At 50.5% G+C, this 25747-nt stretch overlaps 1 protein-coding gene and 1 long non-coding RNA gene across 3 annotated transcripts in view; one reads left to right on the forward strand and one right to left on the reverse strand.

The window, feature by feature from the left end:
• Positions 1–15091, reverse strand: part of LOC141162448 (uncharacterized) — a 42609-nt gene extending 27518 nt beyond the window's left edge. Inside the window, exon 1 of the long non-coding RNA XR_012250780.1 lies at positions 14814–15091. This is a non-coding gene — a long non-coding RNA (uncharacterized lncRNA). The remainder of the gene's footprint in view (positions 1–14813) is intronic.
• The window catches only part of RHBDL1 (rhomboid like 1), a 58418-nt gene continuing 47252 nt past the window's right edge, over positions 14582–25747 (forward strand). For both annotated transcript variants that reach the window (XM_073648577.1, XM_073648576.1), the window contains exon 1: positions 14582–15066. In XM_073648577.1, the coding sequence (XP_073504678.1) occupies positions 15028–15066 (39 nt within the window). In that variant the 5' untranslated portion in view covers positions 14582–15027. The remainder of the gene's footprint in view (positions 15067–25747) is intronic.

The following is a 25747-nucleotide window of genomic DNA, read 5'->3' on the forward strand; positions in this document are numbered from 1 at the left end:
TAGTTCCGCAACAAGGGCCTTCTGGTACAGACCCATTTTTGTAGACCTGTCCGCCTCAGGAATAAGAGATATAAATTTCTCCTTGTAGCATGGGTCTATGTAATGCACACGCCCGGACTGACTGGCGTGTGCGTGTTTAGTAGTTCCACTGGACCATGAACCGGAGAGTGCCTGGAGGGGCGTAACTAAGTATCTGCCCGATCCGACCAAGGTCGCACGACGGCATACGACGCCAGTGCAACTGGGAGGAACCGAGCAGAGGAACCAGGGTCTACTCCAGGTCAGACTCCGGACACGGCTGTTGGCCCACACCGGGGAATACAGGAACAGGAAGGTTAGGCTGGCACACAGACTGGGGGTATAGGCAGGCACAACTGGTATGCAGGCAGGCGGGTATGCAGGTTGGACCACAGGCGGGATAGGACCCAGTACACACAGACTCAGGAACAGAACCACAGATGTGGCGGACAAACACAGCAGAGTGAGGCCGCCCAGAGTGGTGAGCGAGAGCAGGGCAAGACGAGGCCGCCTGGAGCGGTGAGCGAGAGTAGAACAGGACGAGACTACCGGAGCAGCGAGCAAAGGGTCAGAGCAGAGCGAGACTGCCAGAGCAGCGAGCAAAGGGTCAGAGCAGAGCGAGACTGCCGGAGCAGCGAGCAAAGGGTCAGAGCAGAGCGAGACTGCCGGAGCAGCGAGCAAAGGGTCAGAGCAGAGCGAGACTGCCGGAGCAGCGAGCAAAGGGTCAGAGCAGAGCGAGACTGCCGGAGCAGCGAGCAAAGGGTCAGAGCAGAGCGAGACTGCCGGAGCAGCGAGCAAAGGGTCAGAGCAGAGCGAGACTGCCGGAGCAGCGAGCAAAGGGTCAGAGCAGAGCGAGACTGCAGGAGCAGCGAGCAAAGGGTCAGAGCAGAGCAAGACTGCCGGAGCAGCGAGCAAAGGGTCAGAGCAGAGCGAGACTGCCGGAGCAGCGAGCAAAGGGTCAGAGCAGAGCGAGACTGCCGGAGCAGCGAGCAAAGGGTCAGAGCAGAGCGAGACTGCCGGAGCAGCGAGCAAAGGGTCAGAGCAGAGTGAGACTGCCGGAGCAGCGAGCAAAGGGTCAGAGCAGGCCAGAACCGCCGGAGCGGTGAGCAAAGGCAGAGCAGGCTAGAACCGCCGGAGCGGTGAGCAAAGGCAGAGCAGGCAAGAACCGCCGGAGCGGTGAGCAAGGCAGAGCAGGGGGGACAGGGCTCTGTTCACACGGAACAGACAGGAAGGGAAAGGCAGAACCAGATACCCACAGGGTACTTGCAGTGAAGTAGCGAGTGGACCACAAACTCACAAACAGGAGTACAGGGACAACGAGTAGGAGTTAGGTACGAGTACAGACTCGGCAGAAAAAGGAAAGGTACGGACATAGAGGAAAACAGGAAACAGGCTAGAAGAGTATTCAGACAAGAACAGACACAGTAGCAAGATATAGGAGCGGGTCTAGGTATGCAGCCCCTAGAAGGCGGAAGGAACAGGCTAGGAGCGTGTTCAGACAGGACAGATGAGATACAGGAGCGGGTCTAGACAGGCCTGGAAATACAGCCTCCAGGAAAGGCAGGCAAGCAAACACAGACAGGGACCTGGCACATTCAGAGTGAAAGAGCACACTGAATGAAACACAATGCTCAGGCAGGGTTTCTTGGGAGGAGCTGGGTTAAATACCAGGTGACAGACAGCAATAGGCTGAGGACGCATCAGGGGTGTGTCTGCAGCAGGTACAAGAAACAGGAAGTGATCGGGCGCCGCCCTTAAGCAGCAGAAACAGAGGCAAGCAGACAGCATGGAGGGAAGCCAGGCTAGCAGACTGGACTGGAGATCAAGTGCGCGCTCTTGCACAGTGGGAGATGGACCACTATGCAAGGACGCCGCCAGGTATGTTACAGTACCCCCCCCTTACGCCCCCTCTTCTTCAGGCCTGCCAGAATGTTCCGCAGGGTATTCGAGGGCCAATCCTTCACTTCAAGGAGATCACTTCCACTGTCCACAGGAAAAACTGGTCTCATCTGAGTAGCTAGGATGCTACCTCCTATCCAGCCATCCTCAGCAACAGACGAAACGGGTGGAGTACCAGGAACAGCACACAAGGAAGTCTCTCTCCACTTATTATCAGGTAGCACCCCAGAGGGTTCCGGAGACAACTGGAAGTCCTCCGCCGGGTTGGAGGGGTGCAGAGACTCGGGGGTAACCTCTGCTTCGGGGTACATCTTGTCAAGCTCACAGGATGAAATGGGCGAGGTATCAGGTACAAGGTGTAGAAAAGTCACTGTCTCTTTGTTATCTGGTGGTACCCCAGAGGATTCAGGAAACAACTGGGGGTCCTCCGCCGGGTCGGAAGAGTACAGAGACTCGGGGTTAACCTCTGCTTCGGAGTACTCTGGGTCGGACTCGCTGGAAGAAGCGGGCGAGGTATCAGGGACCGAGTATAGGAGAGTACCTGTCCATTCGCTATCAGGTAGCACCCCGAAGGGTTCAGGAGACAACTGGAGGTCCTCCGCCTGGTCGGAGGGGTGTAGAGACTCGGGGATAACCTCTGCTTCGGAGTACACTCGGTCGGACTCACTGGACGAAGCGGGCGAGGTATCATTTACAGAGTATAGGAGAGTCTCTGTCCATTCGTTATCAGGTAGCACCCCGAAGGGTTCAGGAGACAACTGGAGGTCCTCCGCCTGGTCGGAGGGGTGTAGAGGCTCAGGGTTAACTACCGCTTTGAGGTACCCATTGTCAGGTTCACAGGATGGAGCGGATGAAGTATCGGGTACCGGGTGTAGGGAAGTCTCTCTCCATTTGTCATCAGGTGGTATCCCGGAGGATTCAGGAGGCAACAGGGGGTCCTCCGCCAGGTAGTAGAGATGCACAGACTCGGAGGTAATCACTGCTTCAGAGTACCCTTGGACAGGCTCACCGGTTAAAGTGGGTGAAGCATCAGATACCGGGTGCAGGAAGTCCTCCTGTGTGGATTCTAGGTGGGCAGAAGTCTCTTCGGGCAGGAGAACTGGTGCGCTACCCACGCACATTACCCGTCGGGGCTGCTCCGGGATACAGGGAAATGAAGCTTCAGCAGGAACCTCAAGGTTGGGATCAGGAGGTCTTTGGGAAGACAGACCCTGGCGTGACGGCTTGCCTCTACGCCTAGCAAGTCTGGACTGCCTCTTGAGGTTGGGAGAAGTATTCCGGAGAGCATAGTCATCCTGTGTGGATACTGGGTGGGCAGTAGTCTCTTCGGGCAGGAGGACTAGTGCGCTACCCACACACATTACCCATCGGGGCTGCTCCGGGATATTGGGAAATGAAGCTTCAGCAGGAGCCTCCGGGTTAGGGTCATCGAAGACCATTAGAAAGGCCAGCAGGAAGGCCTGTAGGTCCAGGACGATAGGATCCTGTGCTTCCCATAGGGGGGTGATCCATTTCAAGGCATCACCCGCCAGGTAGGACATAATAAATCCCAATTTAATCCGGTCGGTAGGAAAATCAGGAGCATAGAACCGGAAGTGCACTGCCAGGCATTGCCATACAAACACACGGCTTTGTTTTGGATCCCCATAGTACCGTGGCGGATCCGCGGGAACGGGTGCAGAAAGCTCCATCTGGACGGATGCGTAACTCAGCTTGTAGTACAAAAAAAAAAAATTTCTTCTAGATGCATGTATTCGCTAGAAAGCGTCTCAGAGAGCGAAGGCCGTGGGGCTCAACGGGAACCATGGCCTGAGCATGCTGTAATGCACACTCCCGGACTGACTGGCGTGTGCGTGTTTAGTAGTTCCACTGGACCATGAACCGGAGAGTGCCTGGAGGGGCGTAACTAAGTATCTGCCCGATCCGACCAAGGTCGCACGACGGCATACGACGCCAGTGCACCTGGGAGGAACCGAGCAGAGAAACCAGGGTCTACTCCAGGTCAGACTAAGGACACGGCTGTTGGCCCACACCTGGGAATACAGGAACAGGAAGGTTAGGCTGGCACACAGACTGGGGGTATAGGCAGGCACGACTGGTATGCAGGCAGGCGGGTATGCAGGTTGGACCACAGGCGGGATAGGACCCAGTACACACTGGGACTCAGGAACAGAACCACAGATGTGGCGGACAAACACAGCAGAGTGAGGCCGCCTAGAGTGGTGAGCGAGAGCAGGGCAAGAAGAGGCCGCCTAGAGCGGTGAGCGAGAGTAGAGCAGGACGAGGCCGCCTGGAGCGGTGAGCGAGAGTAGAACAGGACGAGGCCGCCTGGAGCGATGAGCGAGATTAGAGCAGGACGAGGCCGCCTGGAGCGGCGAGAGAGAGTAGAGCAGGACGAGACCCCCGGAGCAGCGAGCAAAGGGTCAGAGCAGAGCGAGACTGCCAGAGCAGCGAGCAAAGGGTCAGAGCAGAGCGAGACTGCAGGAGCAGCGAGCAAAGGGTCAGAGCAGAGCGAGACTGCCGGAGCAGCGAGCAAAGGGTCAGAGCAGAGCGAGACTGCCGGAGCAGCGAGCAAATGGTCAGAGCAGAGTGAGACTGCCGGAGCAGCGAGCAAAGGGTCAGAGCAGGCCAGAACCGCCGGAGCGGTGAGCAAAGGCAGAGCAGGCTAGAACCGCCGGAGCGGTGAGCAAAGGCAGAGCAGGCAAGAACCGCCGGAGCGGTGAGCAAGGCAGAGCAGGGGGGACAGGGCTCTGTTCACACGGAACAGACAGGAAGGGAAAGGCAGAACCAGATACCCACAGGGTACTTGCAGTGAAGTAGCGAGTGGACCACAAACTTACAAACGGGAGTACAGGGACAACGAGTAGGAGTTAGGTATGAGTACAGACTCTGCAGAAAAAGGAAAGGTACGTACATAGAGAAAAACAGGAAACAGGCTAGAAGAGTATTCAGACAAGAACAGACACAGTAGCAAGATATAGGAGCGGGTCTAGGTATGCAGCCCCTAGAAGGCGGAAGGAACAGGCTAGGAGCGTGTTCAGACAGGACAGATGAGATACAGGAGCGGGTCTAGACAGGCCTGGAAATACAGCCTCCAGGAAAGGCAGGCAAGCAAACACAGACAGGGACCTGGCACATTCAGAGTGAAAGAGCACACTGAATGAAACACAATGCTCAGGCAGGGTTTCTTGGGAGGAGCTGGGTTAAATACCAGGTGACAGACAGCAATAGGCTGAGGACGCATCAGGGGTGTGTCTGCAGCAGGTACAAGAAACAGGAAGTGATCGGGCGCCGCCCTTAAGCAGCAGAAACAGAGGCAAGCAGACAGCATGGAGGGAAGCCAGGCTAGCAGACTGGACTGGAGATCAAGTGCGCGCTCTTGCACAGTGGGAGATGGACCACTATGCAAGGACGCCGCCAGGTATGTTACAGTACCCCCCCCCTTACGCCCCCTCTTCTTCAGGCCTGCCAGAATGTTCCGCAGGGTATTCGAGGGCCAATCCTTCACTTCAAGGAGATCACTTCCACTGTCCACAGGAAAAACTGGTCTCATCTGAGTAGCTAGGATGCTACCTCCTATCCAGCCATCCTCAGCAGCAGACGAAACGGGTGGAGTACCAGGAACAGCACACAAGGAAGTCTCTCTCCACTTATTATCAGGTAGCACCCCAGAGGGTTCCGGAGACAACTGGAAGTCCTCCGCCGGGTTGGAGGGGTGCAGAGACTCGGGGGTAACCTCTGCTTCGGGGTACATCTTGTCAAGCTCACAGGATGAAATGGGCGAGGTATCAGGTACAAGGTGTAGAAAAGTCACTGTCTCTTTGTTATCTGGTGGTACCCCAGAGGATTCAGGAAACAACTGGGGGTCCTCCGCCGGGTCGGAAGAGTACAGAGACTCGGGGTTAACCTCTGCTTCGGAGTACTCTGGGTCGGACTCGCTGGAAGAAGCGGGCGAGGTATCAGGGACCGAGTATAGGAGAGTACCTGTCCATTCGCTATCAGGTAGCACCCCGAAGGGTTCAGGAGACAACTGGAGGTCCTCCGCCTGGTCGGAGGGGTGTAGAGACTCGGGGATAACCTCTGCTTCGGAGTACACTCGGTCGGACTCACTGGACGAAGCGGGCGAGGTATCATTTACAGAGTATAGGAGAGTCTCTGTCCATTCGTTATCAGGTAGCACCCCGAAGGGTTCAGGAGACAACTGGAGGTCCTCCGCCTGGTCGGAGGGGTGTAGAGGCTCAGGGTTAACTACCGCTTTGAGGTACCCATTGTCAGGTTCACAGGATGGAGCGGATGAAGTATCGGGTACCGGGTGTAGGGAAGTCTCTCTCCATTTGTCATCAGGTGGTATCCCGGAGGATTCAGGAGGCAACAGGGGGTCCTCCGCCAGGTAGTAGAGATGCACAGACTCGGAGGTAATCACTGCTTCAGAGTACCCTTGGACAGGCTCACCGGTTAAAGTGGGTGAAGCATCAGATACCGGGTGCAGGAAGTCCTCCTGTGTGGATTCTAGGTGGGCAGAAGTCTCTTCGGGCAGGAGAACTGGTGCGCTACCCACGCACATTACCCGTCGGGGCTGCTCCGGGATACAGGGAAATGAAGCTTCAGCAGGAACCTCAAGGTTGGGATCAGGAGGTCTTTGGGAAGACAGACCCTGGCGTGACGGCTTGCCTCTACGCCTAGCAAGTCTGGACTGCCTCTTGAGGTTGGGAGAAGTATTCCGGAGAGCATAGTCATCCTGTGTGGATACTGGGTGGGCAGTAGTCTCTTCGGGCAGGAGGACTAGTGCGCTACCCACACACATTACCCATCGGGGCTGCTCCGGGATATTGGGAAATGAAGCTTCAGCAGGAGCCTCCGGGTTAGGGTCATCGAAGACCATTAGAAAGGCCAGCAGGAAGGCCTGTAGGTCCAGGACGATAGGATCCTGTGCTTCCCATAGGGGGGTGATCCATTTCAAGGCATCACCCGCCAGGTAGGACATAATAAATCCCAATTTAATCCGGTCGGTAGGAAAATCAGGAGCATAGAACCGGAAGTGCACTGCCAGGCATTGCCATACAAACACACGGCTTTGTTTTGGATCCCCATAGTACCGTGGCGGATCCGCGGGAACGGGTGCAGAAAGCTCCATCTGGACGGATGCGTAACTCAGCTTGTAGTACAAAAAAAAAAAATTTCTTCTAGATGCACGTATTCGCTAGAAAGCGTCTCAGAGAGCGAAGGCCGTGGGGCTCAACGGGAACCATGGCCTGAGCATGCTGTAATGCACACGCCCGGACTGACTGGCGTGTGCGTGTTTAGTAGTTCCACTGGACCATGAACCGGAGAGTGCCTGGAGGGGCGTAACTAAGTATCTGCCCGATCCGACCAAGGTCGCACGACGGCATACGACGCCAGTGCACCTGGGAGGAACCGAGCAGAGAAACCAGGGTCTACTCCAGGTCAGACTCCGGACACGGCTGTTGGCCCACACCTGGGAATACAGGAACAGGAAGGTTAGGCTGGCACACAGACTGGGGGTATAGGCAGGCACGACTGGTATGCAGGCAGGCGGGTATGCAGGTTGGACCACAGGCGGGATAGGACCCAGTACACACTGGGACTCAGGAACAGAACCACAGATGTGGCGGACAAACACAGCAGAGTGAGGCCGCCCAGAGTGGTGAGCGAGAGCAGGGCAAGAAGAGGCCGCCTAGAGCGGTGAGCGAGAGTAGAGCAGGACGAGGCCGCCTGGAGCGGTGAGCGAGAGTAGAACAGGACGAGGCCGCCTGGAGCGATGAGCGAGATTAGAGCAGGACGAGGCCGCCTGGAGCGGCGAGAGAGAGTAGAGCAGGACGAGACCCCCGGAGCAGCGAGCAAAGGGTCAGAGCAGAGCGAGACTGCCAGAGCAGCGAGCAAAGGGTCAGAGCAGAGCGAGACTGCAGGAGCAGCGAGCAAAGGGTCAGAGCAGAGCGAGACTGCCGGAGCAGCGAGCAAAGGGTCAGAGCAGAGCAAGACTGCCGGAGCAGCGAGCAAATGGTCAGAGCAGAGTGAGACTGCCGGAGCAGCGAGCAAAGGGTCAGAGCAGGCCAGAACCGCCGGAGCGGTGAGCAAAGGCAGAGCAGGCTAGAACCGCCGGAGCGGTGAGCAAAGGCAGAGCAGGCAAGAACCGCCGGAGCGGTGAGCAAGGCAGAGCAGGGGGGACAGGGCTCTGTTCACACGGAACAGACAGGAAGGGAAAGGCAGAACCAGATACCCACAGGGTACTTGCAGTGAAGTAGCGAGTGGACCACAAACTTACAAACGGGAGTACAGGGACAACGAGTAGGAGTTAGGTATGAGTACAGACTCTGCAGAAAAAGGAAAGGTAAGTACATAGAGAAAAACAGGAAACAGGCTAGAAGAGTATTCAGACAAGAACAGACACAGTAGCAAGATATAGGAGCGGGTCTAGGTATGCAGCCCCTAGAAGGCGGAAGGAACAGGCTAGGAGCGTGTTCAGACAGGACAGATGAGATACAGGAGCGGGTCTAGACAGGCCTGGAAATACAGCCTCCAGGAAAGGCAGGCAAGCAAACACAGACAGGGACCTGGCACATTCAGAGTGAAAGAGCACACTGAATGAAACACAATGCTCAGGCAGGGTTTCTTGGGAGGAGCTGGGTTAAATACCAGGTGACAGACAGCAATAGGCTGAGGATGCATCAGGGGTGTGTCTGCAGCAGGTACAAGAAACAGGAAGTGATCGGGCGCCGCCCTTAAGCAGCAGAAACAGAGGCAAGCAGACAGCATGGAGGGAAGCCAGGCTAGCAGACTGGACTGGAGATTAAGTGCGCGCTCTGGCACAGTGGGAGATGGACCACTATGCAAGGACGCCGCCAGGTATGTTACAGTCTAGAAGTGTCACCAACCAGTAATGACTGTCACCCAAAATTTTGAGAATGGGAGGGTCACGGGAAAGGCAGCGTAACATAAACTCAGCCATGCGTGCCAGACTGCTAACAGGCAAGACTCCCGTGTTCTCACCAAGAGGATGACTGACCATGCTCTCCTCCTTCTCCTCCGCTCTGTCCTCAGGCCATCCACACTGAACAGACGGTATGACAGTTGTGCAGGTAGTACCGTCTATAGCGCATGACACTAGCTCCTGTTCTTCCTCCTCCTCATTGTCACCCAATCCATGTTGGGATGAGATGAGGCTTGGCTGTGTGTAATCACCCTGTATGGTTCCTTGCTCCATCTCATCGTGCTCCGCCTGCAATGCATCTTCTTTGATTGTGAGAAGAGAGCGTTTCAGAAGACAGAGAAGCGGAATGGTGATGCTAATTATGGCGTCATCGCCACTCACCATCTTGGTGGAGTCCTCAAAGTTTTGGAGGATGGTACATATGTCTGACATCCATGTCCACTCCTGAGGTCTTATGGGTGGAGTCTGAACTGAATACCGATGGCTTTGTTGATGCTGGTGCTCAACAACTGCCCTATTCTGCTCACAAATCCTTCCCAACATCTGCAGTGTAGAGTTCCAACGCGTGGGGACATCACACACCAGTCGGTGAGCCGGAAGCTGCAAACGCTGCTGAAGCACGGCAAGGGCGTCGGAAGCTGTAGCTGACTTTCTAAAATGGGCACTTAGGCGGTGAACTTTGACAAGCAGATCCGGCAGCTCCGGGTAGGTTTTGAGAAACCGCTGAACCACGAGGTTAAGCACATGGGCCAGGCATGGTACGTGTGAGAGATTACCTCGCCTCAGTCGCCACCAGGTTCCGGCCATTGTCACACACGACTATGCCTGGCTGTTGTTATGATCTGCTGCAATAACTAAGGAAAGGTAGGAAAACTGTCCCTACAATAGGACTAAGCTGATTCCCTACGATGCAGCGGGCAACCTGTTCCTTGTGAACAGACCCGCCTTCGTCCTCAGCTATTCTGAACGCAGACCTATAGATACAAGGGAGGGGTCCCTAAAAGTACTAAGGACTGGGACAAAATTGGACACCTCCTAGCAGAAGTTGTAGCGGAGCAAAAAGACAGACAAAAATACTTAGAGGTCCAAGGACCAAGCAAACTATAGAGATAGGTACAAAGCACCTGGCTAGATTAAGAGTCAAAGTAACACTGAAGTCCAGCAAAGCCAGGAGGGCGGAGCTGGAATAAATAGGCAGCAGGTCACGTGACCACAAAATAGAAAAAACTAACAGGAGGGTTCTAACAACTGTAGGTTCAGCGGTGTGAGCCACAGATCTTCCTGCTCTTTCAGAGCTGTCCACAACTCTTCAGCATTGTGCGGTTTGTCACCTAAGCATATTAGCTTCAGCACATCTTGTTGCCGCTTGGCTGAGGCAGTGCTGCAGTGTTTCCAGCTTGTTACTAATGTGGTCATTTCGGAGATGGAGGCTGAAGAGGAGGGGGCTGAGGAGGATGAGGTGCAGGAGCTGTAGACTGTGGGAACAACCCTGATTGACCTAGGGCCCGCAATCCTCGGTGTCCGGAGGACGTGTTCCTTCCCAAGGTCCGACTGGGTCCCGGCTTCCACTATGTTAACCCAGTGTGCCATCAGCGAGATGTACCATCCCTGCCCACAAGCACTTGTCCACGTGTCCGTGGTTAGGTGGACTTTCCCAGTAACTGCATTGTTGAGGGCACGGCTAATGTTTTGGGACACGTGCTTGTGTAATGCGGTGACGGAACACCGGGAGAAATAGTGGCGGCTGGGGACCGAGTACCGAGGGACAGCTGCTGCCATCAGGTTGCGGAATGCTTCCGTCTCCACGAGCCTAAAAGGCAACATTTCAAGTGCAAGCAGTCACGAAATGTGGGAGTTTAGTAGTGTGGCCTGTGGGGCGTTGGCTGCGTATTTGCTCTTGCTTTCCAAGGACTGGGGTAGGGACAACTGAACGCTGCGCTGGGACAAGGACGTGGACATTCTTCCTGATGCTGCTACTTGAGAGTGTGCCACGACAGGTGCAGGGCAGGAGGCATCTTCGCATGCACTATGGACAGAGGATTGGCTTGCATGCACAACAGCGGAAGAAGCAGTGGCGTCACCCGCAGACACTGTTCCTGGAACCTGGGGTTTGGCCAACAAAGTTTGGTGCTTTGCTGCCATGTGCCTGATCATGCAGGTGGTGGTCAGGCTGCTAGTTTTTCTATCCCTGCTGATGCTGGCCTGGCAGGTGGTGCAAATGGCCTTTTTGGGGTTATCGACAGAGTCTTTAAAAAACAACCAGACTCGGGAAGACCTAACAGTTGTACTGGCAACTTCTGTCGTGATGGTGTTACGGGGAACGGTTGCCCGCCTTCTGTCACGCTGCTTCTTCCTGCCTGTTGGGGTGCTCTGCATCCCTCCCCCTGTGTGCTGCTCTCCTCGCTCTGCATGTCCTCCTGCCAGGTTGGGTCAGTTTCTATATCATCCACCACCTCGTCTTCCACTTCTGCACCCTGGTCCTCCTCCTGACTTTCTGGCAATTGTGTCTCATCATTGTCCACCTCTTGTGACACTTTCCCACCGTCGCCTTCGTATGACCGTGGCTGCTCAAATATTTGGGCATCACTACATGCGATCTCCTTTTGCCCCGCTTCAAGTGGACCAGGCGAGAGGCCCGAATCTATAAATGGAAAAGTGAACAGCTCTTCGGAATGTCCAAGTGTGGGATCAGCTGTCTCCGGGCACTCGGCATTGTGGGAGGAAGGAGGATCAGGGTGAGGAATATGCGGTCCAGACTCACGGCTACTGAAACTTGACCGTGTGGAAGACAGGGTGGTGGTGGCTAAGTGACTAGAAGCATTATCTGCAATCCAACCAATAACCTTTTCACACTGCTCTGTGTTCAATAGTGGTGTTCGGCGGTCACCTATTAATTTGGACAGGAAGGTCGGGCGAGAAGATGTGGGTGTTTGTTGTGGCACAATTTCAGCTTGCCCACGGCCTCTGCCTCTGCATGCGCCATCAGCATCAAGTCCAGTTCCCCATCCCTTGCCACGTGCCTTGCCCATTTTAAATGGAGGATGATATCTTCCACGCTCACTACAAATGGCTGAATTTGGAGAGAACTTATATGTGATCCATGTGATGGAGAAACCACAGTTTTAAATTGCTGGCCTGTAGGTAACTATTTTTAACAGCGCTGACCTCGTGTCAATAAGTTGACTGACACACTGCAACAAAATTTCAGTGGAGGCCAGAAATGGCAGTATTTTCAGCGCAATTATATGTGATCCATGTGACGAACAAACCACAGTTTTAAATAGCTGGATTTTTAGCGCTGTAATATGGAAAGGACCTGGCTGTATTCTGTAGTGCCAACAAGCAAATGGCACAGAAAAACGGTGTTCTCTGGATTGCCTTTTAAGCAAATAATCAGGATTAAGATAAAAAAAAATATTCCTGGCCCCTGATACCTGGGCCTATTTCTACAAATATCTGTAAAAGCACCAGCAGCAGACAAAACTGGAATGGACCCTCTTGCTATGTGCACTGTAGTCTGCTATATACCATGCCTGCCTGCCTAGCACTGATATCTCTGCAGATGGATTAGTCCTCAGAAAGACTGTTTGTTGAGATGGATATCTGTATAATATAGTTTGGTACACCTACACTAACTAATAAGCAAATCTCTCCCAAGCTCAGCAGCACCTCTCCCTATACTGCCTGATTGCAGAGTAGACTGTGACGAGCATGGCGGCGCCAGGTCTGATATAGACCTGATGATGCTGTGCGGCTAGCCAATCACTGTAATGCCACAACCAACATGGCTGCGGCATTACAGTGTGTGGCAGACATTCCCTGCATGTTCATTGACGCTCTAAAGAGCGCCAAATACGCAGGGAGGAGACCCGAACTCCCGCCAAGCAACCCCGGGAATACTCGGCGAGCACCGAGCATCTCAAGCAGTGAGATGCTCGGGCGAGCACCGAGCAGTAGCGAGCATGCTCGCTCATCACTAGATGTGATGGGTCTGATTTGATCGGTCGGATGTGATAGCTGTTATGGGTCGGATGCGATGGGTGGGATGTGATGGGTCTAATTTGATTGGTCAGATGCGATGGGTGGGATGTGATCGGTCGGATGTGATCGGTTGGATGCGATCGGTCGAATGTGATCGCTCTGATGCGATGGGTGGAAAGTGATGGGTCTGATTCGATCGGTCGGATGCGATGGGTGGGATATGATGGGTCGGATGTGATTGCTCTGACGCGATCGGTCGGATGCAATCAGTCGAATGTGATAGTTCTGATGCGATGGGTGGGATGGGATGGGTCTGATTTGATCGGTCGGATGCGATGGGTGGGATGTGATTGGTCGGATGTGATTGATCTGATGTGGTCGGTTGGATGCGATCGATCGATTGTGATGGGTGGGATGTGATTGCTCTGATGCGATGGGTGGGAAGGGATGGGTCTGAATTGATCGGATGTCATAGGTGGGATGTAATGGGTCTGAGGATGGTGGGATGTGATAGCTGTTATGGGTCGGATACGATGGGTGGGATGTGATGGGTCTGATTTGATTGGTCAGATGCGATGGGTGGGATGTGATCGGTCGGATGTGATCGGTTGGATGCGATCGGTCGAATGTGATCGCTCTGATGCGATGGGTGGAAAGTGATGGGTCTGATTCGATCGGTCGGATGCGATGGGTGGGATATGATGGGTCGGATGTGATTGCTCTGACGCGATCGGTCGGATGCAATCAGTCGAATGTGATAGTTCTGATGCGATGGGTGGGATGGGATGGGTCTGATTTGATCGGTCGGATGCGATGGGTGGGATGTGATGGGTGGGATGTGATTGATCTGATGTGATCGGTTGGATGCGATCGATCGAATGCGATGGGTGGGATGTGATTGCTCTGATGCGATGGGTGGGAAGGGATGGGTCTGAATTGATCGGATGTCATAGGTGGGATGTAATGGGTCTGAGGATGGTGGGATGTGATAGCTGTTATGGGTCGGATGCGATGGGTGGGATCTGATGGGTCTGATTTGATTGGTCAGATGCGATGGGTGGGATGTGATCGGTCGGATGTGATCGGTTGGATGCGATCGGTCGAATGTGATCGCTCTGATGCGATGGGTGGGAAGTGATGGGTCTGATTTGATCGGTCAGATGCGATGGGTGGGATATGATGGGTCGGATGTGATTGCTCTGACGCGATCGGTCGGATGCAATCAGTCGAATGTGATAGTTCTGATGCGATGGGTGGGATGGGATGGGTCTGATTTGATCGGTCGGATGCGATGGGTGGGATGTGATCGGTTGGATGCGATCGGTCGAATGTGATCGATCGAATGCGATGGGTGGGATGTGATTGCTCTGATGCGATGGTTGGGATGGGATGGGTCTGATTTGATCGGTCGGATGCCATAGGTAGGATGTAATGGGTCTGAGGATGGTGGGATGTGATTGCTCTGATGTGATCGGTCGGATGCGATGGGTCTCTTGGATCCTCAGCATCAGATGGCAGTTCTATAACAGCAGTATGTGAGATGGACACACTGTCAAACTGGAGCAGGATACAATGTTGTGGTGTGATACAGGACACACTGAAGGCTCTGGGGGTCTCAGGTGATGAAGGGGCTGTATCTTTCCCCTCCCTCCAGGCTTGACCCCCCATTTCCAGGCCATTGATTGGCTGCTGGCTGCCACACACCCCCGATCTCCCTCATTGGCATTCGCAGGCGGTGCCCCGGCCTGTGTGTGTGAGGGGAGGGGGATGTGACAGCTCGCTGCCGTGTGTGGAAGCGTGGATTGGGTGGGCATCACCTGGATCTCCGGTGGCCTCAGTGTATGCAGCTTCCTCGGCTGTTCCCGTGCCTCCATTCTGCCTGTAGCACCAGCTGCTGCTCCCCAGTATAACCAGTGCATCCTCCATAATCCCCGCATTCTGCTGCTCTGCACATCGCCGGCCTCACCTGCCTCCCCCTGGCATCTCCTCTGCAGTGGGCAGGAGGGGGAGCTGTCAATCATTCTTCCATCCTCTCCAGTGCTCCCTCCTTCCTGTCTCTATCCTCTCTTCACCCGGATCTCCCCACTCTCTCCCTGTAGCCCTGGAGTGGGGGGCCGCTCGGCAGGTAGAGATCCCCCTCCACCACAGTGCAGCGCCCCTCACAGCCCCTCTGCGGGTATATGGACAGGAGCTCCCTGCTGCGCCTCATCCAGGGGCAGGTAAGATGAGGGGCGTGGGGGAGGGGAGAGGAGCAAGATTATAGGGGGCACCGAGCATGAGAGTGACAAGAGGAGAGAGACAGCATCTACTGAGTATATGAGAGAGACAGCAGGAGAGTGACAGCAGCTACTGAGTGTATGAGACAGACAGCAGGAGAGTGACATCTACTGAGTGTATGAGAGAGACAGGAGGAGAGTGACAGCATCTACTGAGTGTATGAGAGAGACAGGAGGAGAGTGACAGCATCTACTGAGTGTATGAGAGAGACAGCAGGAGAGTGACAGCAGCTACTGAGTGTATGAGACAGACAGGAGGAGAGTAACATCTACTGAGTGTATGAGAGAGACAGGAGGAGAGTGACAGCATCTACTGAGTGTATGAGAGAGACAGCAGGAGAGTGACAGCAGCTACTGAGTGTATGAGACAGACAGGAGGAGAGTGACATCTACTGAGTGTATGAGAGAGACAGGAGGAGAGTGACATCTACTGAGTGTATGAGAGACAGGAGGAGAGTGACAGCATCTACTGAGTGTATGAGAGACAGCAGGAGAGCGACAGCATCTACTGAGTGTATGAGAGAGACAGGAAAAGAGTGACATCTACTGAGTGTATGAGAGACAGGAGGAGAGTGACATCTACTGAGTGTATGAGAGAGACAGGAGGAGAGTGACAGCATCTACTGAGTGTATGAGAGAGACAGGAGGAGAGTGACAGCATCTACTGAGTGTATGAGAGACAGCAGGAGAGCGACAGCATCTACTGAGTGTATGAGAGAGACAGGAGGAGAGTGACATCTACTGAGTGTATGAGAGAGACAGCAGGAGAGTGACAGCATCTACTGAGTGTATGAGAGACAGCAGGAGAGCGACAGCATCTACTGAGTATATGAGAGAGACAGGAGGAGAGTGACGGCATCTACTGAGTGTATGAGAGAGACAGGAGGAGAGTGACGGCATCTACTGAGTGTATGAGAGAGACAGGAGGAGAGTGACAGCATCTACTGAGAGTATGAGAGAGACAGGAGGAGAGTGACATCTACTGAGTGTATGAGAGAGACAGCAGGAGAGTGACAGCAGCTACTAAGAGTATGAGAGAGACAGGAGGAGAGTGACAGCATCTATTGAGTGTATGAGAGAGCCAGCAGGAGAGTGACAACAGCTACTGAGTGTATGAGAGAGACAGGAGGAGAGTGACATCTACTGAGTGTATGAGAGAGACAGGAGGAGAGTGACAGCATCTACTGAGTGTATGAGAGACAGCAGGAGAGCGACAGCATCTACTGAGTGTATGAGAGAGACAGGAGGAGAGTGACATCTACTAAGTGTATGAGAGAGACAGGAGGAGAGTGACAGCATCTACTGAGTGTATGAGAGAGACAGGAGGAGAGTGACATCTACTGAGTGTATGAGAGACAGCAGGAGAGTGACAGCATCTACTGAGTGTATGAGAGAGAAAGGTGGAGAGTGACGGCAGCTACTGAGTATATGAGAGAGACAGGAGGAGCGTGACAGCATCTACTGAGTGTATGAGAGAGACAGGAGGAGAGTGACAGCATCTACTGAGTGTATGAGAGAGAGACAGCAGGAGAGTGACATCATCTACTGAGTGTATGAGAGAGACAGGAGGAGAGTGACAGCATCTACTGAGTGTATGAGAGAGACAGGAGGAGAATGACATCTACTGAGTGTATGAGAGAGACAGCAGGAGAGTGACAGCATCTACTGAGTGTATGAGAGAGACAGGAGGAGAGTGACAGAATCTACTGAGTGTATGAGAGAGACAGGAGGAGAGTGACAGCATCTACTGAGTGTATGAGAGAAACAGGAGGAGAGTGACAGCATCTACTGAGTGTATGAGAGAGACAGGAGGAGAGTGACAGCATCTACTGAGTGTATGAGAGACATGAGGAGAGTGACAGCATCTACTGAGTGTATAAGAGAGACAGGAGGCGAGTGACAGCATCTACTGAGTGTATGAGAGAGACAGGAGGAGAGTGACAGCATCTACTGAGGGTATGAGCGACATGAGGAGAGTGACAGCATCTACTGAGTGTATGAGAGAGACAGGAGGAGAGTGACAGCATCTACTGAGTGTATGAGAGAGACAGGAGGAGAGTGACAGCATCTACTGAGTGTATGAGAGAGAAAGGTGGAGAGTGACAGCATCTACTGAGTGTATGAGAGACAGCAGGAGAGCGACAGCATCTACTGAGTGTATGAGAGAGACAGGAGGAGAGTGACATCTACTGAGTGTATGAGAGAGACAGCAGGAGAGTGACAGCAGCTACTGAGAGTATGAGAGAGACAGGAGGAGAGTGACAGCATCTACTGAGTGTATGAGAGACAGCAGGAGAGCGACAACATCTACTGAGTGTATGAGAGAGACAGGAGGAGAGTGACATCTACTGAGTGTATGAGAGAGACAGTAGGAGAGTGACAGCATCTACTGAGTGTATGAGAGAGACAGCAGGAGAGTGACAGCATCTACTGAGTGTATGAGAGAGATAGGAGGAGAGTGACAGCAGCTACTGAGTGTATGAGAGAGATAGGAGGAGAGTGCCATCTACTGATTGTATGAGAAAGACAGCAGGAGAGTGACAGCATCTACTGAGTGTATGAGAGAGACAGGAGGAGAGTGTCAGCATCTACTGAATGTATGAGAGACAGCAGGAGAGCGACAGCATCTACTGAGTGTATGAGAGAGACAGCAAGAGAGTGACATCTACTGAGTGTATGAGAGAGACAGTAGGAGAGTGACAGCATCTACTGAGTGTATGAGAGAGACAGCAGGAGAGTGAAAGCAGCTACTGAGTGTATGAGAGAGACAGGAGGAGAGTGACATCTACTGAGTGTATGAGAGAGACAGGAGGAGAGTGACAGCATCTACTGAGTGTATGAGAGAGACAGCAGGAGAGTGACATCTACTGAGTGTATGAGAGAGACAGTAGGAGAGTGACAGCATCTACTGAGTGTATGAGAGAGACAGCAGGAGAGTGACAGCAGCTACTGAGTGTATGAGAGAGACAGGAGGAGAGTGACATCTACTGAGTGTATGAGAGAGACAGGAGGAAGGTGACAGCATCTACTGAGTGTATGAGAGACAGCAGGAGAGCGACAGCATCTACTGAGTGTATGAGAGAGACAGCAGGAGAGTGACAGCATCTACTGAGGGTATGAGAGAGAAAGGTGGAGAGTGACATCTACTGAGTGTATGAGAGAGACAGCAGGAGAGTGACAGCAGCTACTGAGTGTATGAGAGAGACAGCTGGAGAGTGACAGCGTCTACTGAGTGTATGAGAGAGAAAGGTGGAGAGTGACAGCATCTACTGAGTGTATGAGAGAGACAGGAGGAGAGTGACAGCATCTACTGAGTGTATGAGAGAGACAGGAGGAGAGTGACAGCATCTACTGAGTGTATGAGAGAGACAGGAGGAGAGTGACAGAATCTACTGAGTGTATGAGAGAGACAGGAGGAGAGTGACAGCATCTACTGAGTGTATGAGAGAAACAGGAGGAGAGTGACAGCATCTACTGAGTGTATGAGAGAGACAGGAGGAGAGTGACAGCATCTACTGAGTGTATGAGAGACATGAGGAGAGTGACAGCATCTACTGAGTGTATAAGAGAGACAGGAGGCGAGTGACAGCATCTACTGAGTGTATGAGAGACATGAGGAGAGTGACAGCGTCTACTGAGTGTATGAGAGAGACAGGAGGAGAGTGACAGCATCTACTGAGGGTATGAGAGAGAAAGGTGGAGAGTGACAGCATCTACTGAGTGTATGAGAGAGACAGGAGGAGAGTGACAGCATCTACTGAGTGCATGAGAGAGACAGGAGGAGAGTGACAGCATCTACTGAGTGTATGAGAGAGAAAGGTGGAGAGTGACAGCATCTACTGAGTGTATGAGAGAAACAGGAGGAGAGTGACAGCATCTACTGAGTGCATGAGAGATAGGAGGAGAATGACAGCATCTACTGAGTGTATGAGAGAGACAGGTGGAGAGTGACATCATCTACTGAGTGTATGAGAGAGAAAGGTGGAGAGTGACAGCATCTACTGAGTGTATGAGAGAAACAGGAGGAGAGTGACATCATCTACTGAGTGTATGAGAGAAACAGGAGGAGAGTGACAGCATCTACTGAGTGTATGAGAGAAACAGGAGGAGAGTGACAGCATCTACTGAGTGTATGAGAGAGACAGGAGGAGAGTGACAGCATCTACTGAGTGTATGAGAGACATGAGGAGAGTGACAGAATCTACTGAGTGTATGAGAGAGACAGGAAGAGAGTGACAGCCGCTACTGAGTGTAAGAGAGAGACAGGAGGAGAGTGACAGCCGCTACTGAGTGTATGAGAGAGACAGGAGGAGAGTGACAGCATCTACTGAGTGTATGAGAGACATGAGGAGAGTGACAGCATCTACTGAGTGTATGAAAGAGACAGGAGGAGAGTGACGGCATCTACTGAGTGTATGAGAGAGACAGGAGGAGAGTGACAGCATCTACTGAGTGTATAAGAGAGACAGGAGGAGAGTGACAGCATCTACTGAGTGTATGAGAGAGACATGAGGAGAGTGACATCATCTACTGAGTGTATAAGAGAGACATGAGGAGAGTGACAGCAGCTACTGAGTGTATGAGAGAGACAGCAGGAGAGTGACAGCATCTACTGAGTGTATGAGAGAGACAGCAGGAGAGTGACAGCATCTACTGAGTGTATAAGAGAGAAAGGTGGAGAGTGACAGCATCTACTGAGTGTATGAGAGACAGCTGGAGAGTGACAGCATCTACTGAGTGTATGAGAGACAGAAGGAGAGTGACTGCATCTACTGAGTGTATGAGAGAGAAAGGTGGAGAGTGACATCATCTACTGAGTGTATGAGAGACAGCTGGAGAGTGACAGCATCTACTGAGTGTATGAGAGAGAAAGGTGGAGAGTGACATCATCTACTGAGTGTATGAGAGACAGGAGGAGAGTGACAGCATCTACTGAGTGTATGACAGAGACAGGAGGAGAGTGACAGCATCTTCTGAGTGTATAAGAGAGACAGGAGGAGAGTGACAGCATCTACTGAGTGTATGAGAGAGACAGTTGGAGAGTGACAGCAGCTACTGAGTGTATGAGAGAGACAGGGGGAGAGTGACAGCATCTACTGAGTGTATGAGAGAGACAGGAGGAGAGAGACAGAATCTACTGAGTGTATGAGAGAGACAGCAGGAGAGTGACAGCATTTACTGAGTGTATGAGAGAGACAGGAGGAGAGTGACTGCAGCTACTGAGTGTATGAGAGACATGAGGAGAGTGACAGCATCTACTGAGTGTATGAGAGACATGAGGAGAGTGACAGAATCTACTGACTGTATGAGAGAAACAGGAGGAGAGTGACAGCATCTACTGAGTGCATGAGAGATAGGAGGAGAATGACAGCATCTACTGAGTGTATGAGAGAGACAGGTGGAGAGTGACATCATCTACTGAGTGTATGAGAGAGAAAGGTGGAGAGTGACAGCATCTACTGAGTGTATGAGAGAAACAGGAGGAGAGTGACAGCATCTACTGAGTGTATGAGAAAGGTGGAGAGTGACAGCATCTACTGAGTGTATGAGAGACATGAGGAGAGTGACAGAATCTACTGAGTGTATGAGAGAGACAGGAAGAGAGTGACAGCCGCTACTGAGTGTAAGAGAGAGACAGGAGGAGAGTGACAGCCGCTACTGAGTGTATGAGAGAGACAGGAGGAGAGTGACAGCATCTACTGAGTGTATGAGAGACATGAGGAGAGTGACAGAATCTACTGAGTGTATGAAAGAGACAGGAGGAGAGTGACGGCATCTACTGAGTGTATGAGAGAGACATGAGGAGAGTGACAGAATCTACTGAGTGTATGAAAGAGACAGGAGGAGAGTGACGGCATCTACTGAGTGTATGAGAGAGACAGGAGGAGAGTGACAGCATCTACTGAGTGTATAAGAGAGACATGAGGAGAGTGACAGCAGCTACTGAGTGCATGAGATAGGAGGAGAGAGACAGCATCTACTGAGTGTATGAGAGAGACAGCAGGAGAGTGACAGCATCTACTGAGTGTATGAGAGAGACAGCAGGAGAGTGACAGCATCTACTGAGTGTATAAGAGAGAAAGGTGGAGAGTGACAGCATCTACTGAGTGTATGAGAGACAGCTGGAGAGTGACAGCATCTACTGAGTGTATGAGAGACAGAAGGAGAGTGACTGCATCTACTGAGTGTATGAGAGAGAAAGGTGGAGAGTGACATCATCTACTGAGTGTATGAGAGACAGCTGGAGAGTGACAGCATCTACTGAGTGTATGAGAGAGAAAGGTGGAGAGTGACATCATCTACTGAGTGTATGAGAGACAGGAGGAGAGTGACAGCATCTACTGAGTGTATAAGAGAGACAGGAGGAGAGTGACAGCATCTACTGAGTGTATGACAGAGACAGGAGGAGAGTGACAGCATCTACTGAGTGTATAAGAGAGACAGGAGGAGAGTGACAGCATCTACTGAGTGTATGAGAGAGACAGTTGGAGAGTGACAGCAGCTACTGAGTGTATGAGAGAGACAGGGGGAGAGTGACAGCATCTACTGAGTGTATGAGAGAGACAGGAGGAGAGAGACAGAATCTACTGAGTGTATGAGAGAGACAGCATGAGAGTGACAGCATTTACTGAGTGTATGAGAGAGACAGGAGGAGAGTGACTGCAGCTACTGAGTGTATGAGAGAGACAGGAGGAGAGTGACAGCATCTACTGAGTGTATGAGAGACATGAGGAGAGTGACAGCGTCTACTGAGTGTATGAGAGACATGAGGAGAGTGACTGCAGCTACTGAGTGTATGAGAGACATGAGGAGAGTGACAGCATCTACTGAGTGTATGAGAGACATGAGGAGAGTGACAACATCTACTGAGTGTATGAGAGAGACAGGAGGAGAGTGACAGCATCTACTGAGTGTATGAGAGACATGAGGAGAGTGACAGCGTCTACTGAGTGTATGAGAGACATGAGGAGAGTGACTGCAGCTACTGAGTGTATGAGAGAGACAGGAGGAGAGTGACAGCATCAACTGAGTGTATGAGAGACATGAGGAGAGTGACAGCGTCTACTGAGTGTATGAGAGACATGAGGAGAGTGACTGCAGCTACTGAGTGTATGAGAGACATGAGGAGAGTGACAGCATCTACTGAGTGTATGAGAGACATGAGGAGAGTGACAACATCTACTGAGAGTATGAGAGACATGAGGAGAGTGACAGCATCTACTGAGTGTATGAGAGAGACAGGAGGAGAGTGACAGCATCTACTGAGTGTATGAGAGAGACAGTAGGAGAGTGACAGCAGCTACTGAGAGTATGAGAGACATGAGGAGTGTGACAACATCTACTGAGTGTATGAGAGAGACAGGAGGAGAGTGACAGCATCTACTGAGTGTATGAGAGAGACAGTAGGAGAGTGACAGCAGCTACTGAGTGTATGAGAGACATGAGGAGAGTGACAGCATCTACTGAGTGTATGAGAGAGAGACAGGAGGCGAGTGACAGCATCTACTGAGTGTATGAGAGAGACAGTAGGAGAGTGACAGCAGCTACTGAGTGTATGAGAGACATGAGGAGAGTGACAGCATCTACTGAGTGTATGAGAGAGACAGTAGGAGAGTGACAGCAGCTACTGAGTGTATGAGAGACATGAGGAGAGTGACAGCATCTACTGAGTGTATGAGAGAGAGACAGCAGGAGAGTGACAGCATCTACTGAGTGTATGAGAGAGACAGGAGGAGAGTGACAGCATCTACTGAGTGTATGAGAGAGACAGTAGGAGAGTGACAGCAGCTACTGAGTGTATGAGAGACATGAGGAGAGTGACAGCATCTACTGAGTGTATGAGAGAGAGACAGCAGGAGAGTGACAGCATCTACTGAGTGTATGAGAGAGACAGTAGGAGAGTGACAGCAGCTACTGAGTGTATGAGAGACAGTAGGAGAGTGACAGCAGCTACTGAGTGTATGAGAGACATGAGGAGAGTGACAGCGTCTACTGAGTGTATGAGAGACATGAGGAGAGTGACTGCAGCTACTGAGTGTATGAGAGAGACAGGAGGAGAGTGACTGCAGCTACTGAGTGTATGAGAGAGACAGGAGGAGAATGACATTGGTGAGAGTTGTGTGAGGTGACACGAGGAGATATTTGAGCTGGATAATATAATATCATGTATTAATGATGAGTGCAGGGTGAGATATCATTGATAAGATGACTAGAAAAGCAGTGATATATGTGAGAGCAGAGACTTTACGAGACAGGTGTGATTGCTGAGCTGAGGTGAAATGAGGAGTAATTTAGTTTTCAACATTTCCTTATGCTTTATTTTTCTAATTTTATGAGAAAGTGTATCTTGTGTAATAAAGTGTCTGGGGTGTGAGCGAGAACAGCACAGGGTAATGCTCAGTGATCCGTGCATTAGGATTCTGACCTGGGCCTTTTCATGTGAAGAACGGATAGAGAGGATTGTATGATCAAAATGTGTGATAATTACAATCAAAACACAGGCCTGGTGACCACATAAGGCGGCACAATACGCAGATATATTACCAAATGTATCCGTTCATGTATTATCAACCTCATTAGCGAACACAGCACCTTAGAGGGACTGTCCAGACATGTAAAATTGATGATCTATTCTCTTAAACAGGAGCTGATGCGCAGTTCTTGTCAGCAGCTGCTACACATTGGACCAATTTCTGTAATACTACCCACTATGTACAAGAATATAACTACTATAATACTGCTCCAATGTACAAGAATATACCTACTATAATACTGCTCCTATGTACAAGAATATAACTACTATAATACTGCTCCAATGTACAAGAATATACCTACTATAATACTGCCTCCTATGTACAAGAATATAACTAATATAATACTGCTCGCTATGTACAAGAATATAACTACTATAATACTACCCCCTATGTACAGGAATACAACTACTATAATACTGCCCCCTATGTACAAGAATATAACTACTATAATACTGCACCCAATGGACAAGAATATAACTGCTATAATACTACCCCCTATGTACAAGAATATAACTACTATAATACTACCCCCTATGTACAAGAATATAACTACTATAATACTGCACCCAATGGACAAGAATATAACTGCTATAATACTGCCCCCTATGTACAAGAATATAACTACTATAATATTGCCCCCTATGTACAAGAATATATCTACTATAATACTGCTCCTATGTACAATAATATAACTACTATAATACTTCCCCCTATGTACAAGAATATAACTACTATAATACTGCTCCTATGTACAAGAATATAACTACTATAATACTGCTCCAATGTACAAGAATATACCTACTATAATACTGCCTCCTATGTACAAGAATATAACTAATATAATACTGCTCGCTATGTACAAGAATATAACTACTATAATACTACCCCCTATGTACAGGAATACAACTACTATAATACTGCCCCCTATGTACAAGAATATAACTACTATAATACTGCACCCAATGGACAAGAATATAACTGCTATAATACTACCCCCTATGTACAAGAATATAACTACTATAATACTACCCCCTATGTACAAGAATATAACTACTATAATACTGCACCCAATGGACAAGAATATAACTGCTATAATACTGCCCCCTATGTACAAGAATATAACTACTATAATATTGCCCCCTATGTACAAGAATATATCTACTATAATACTGCTCCTATGTACAATAATATAACTACTATAATACTTCCCCCTATGTACAAGAATATAACTACTATAATACTGCCCCCTATGTACAAGAATATAACTACTATAATACTGCACCCTATGGACAAGAATATAACTGCTATAATACTGCCCCCTATGTACAATAATATAACTACTATAATATTTCCCCCTATGTACAAGAATATAACTACTATAATACTGCTCCTATGTACAAGAATATAACTACTATAATACTGCTCCTATGTACAAGAATATAACTACTATAATACTGCTCCTATGGACAAGAATATAACTACTATAATACTGCCCCTATGTACAAGAATATAACTACTATAATACTGCTCCTATGTACAAGAATATACCTACTATAATACTGCCTCCTATGTACAAGAATATAACTAATATAATACTGCCCCCTATGTACAAGAATATAACTACTATAATACTACCCCTTATGTACAAGAATATAACTACTATAATACTGCCCCTGTGTACAAGAATATAACTACTATAATACTACCCCTTATGTACAAGAATATACCTACTATAATACTGACCCCTATGTACAAGAATATAACTACTATAATACTACCCCTTATGTACAAGAATATAACTACTATAATACTGCTCCTATGTACAAGAATATAACTGCTATAATACTTCCTCCTATGTACAAGAATATAACTACTATAATACTACCCCTATGTACAAGAATATAGCTACTATAATACTGCCACTATGTACTAGAATATAACTACTATAATACTGCTCCTATGTACAAGAATATAACTATTATAATACTGTCCCCCATGTACAAGAATATAACTACTATAATACTGCCCCCCATGTACAAGAATATAACTACTATAATACTGCCCCCTATGTACAAGAATATAACTACTAT

This window comes from Phyllobates terribilis, unplaced genomic scaffold (assembly GCF_046119375.1).
Source record: "Phyllobates terribilis strain yellow unplaced genomic scaffold, ASM4611937v1 Scaffold_9__5_contigs__length_417890890, whole genome shotgun sequence".
In the NCBI taxonomy this organism is placed as follows: domain Eukaryota; kingdom Metazoa; phylum Chordata; class Amphibia; order Anura; family Dendrobatidae; genus Phyllobates; species Phyllobates terribilis.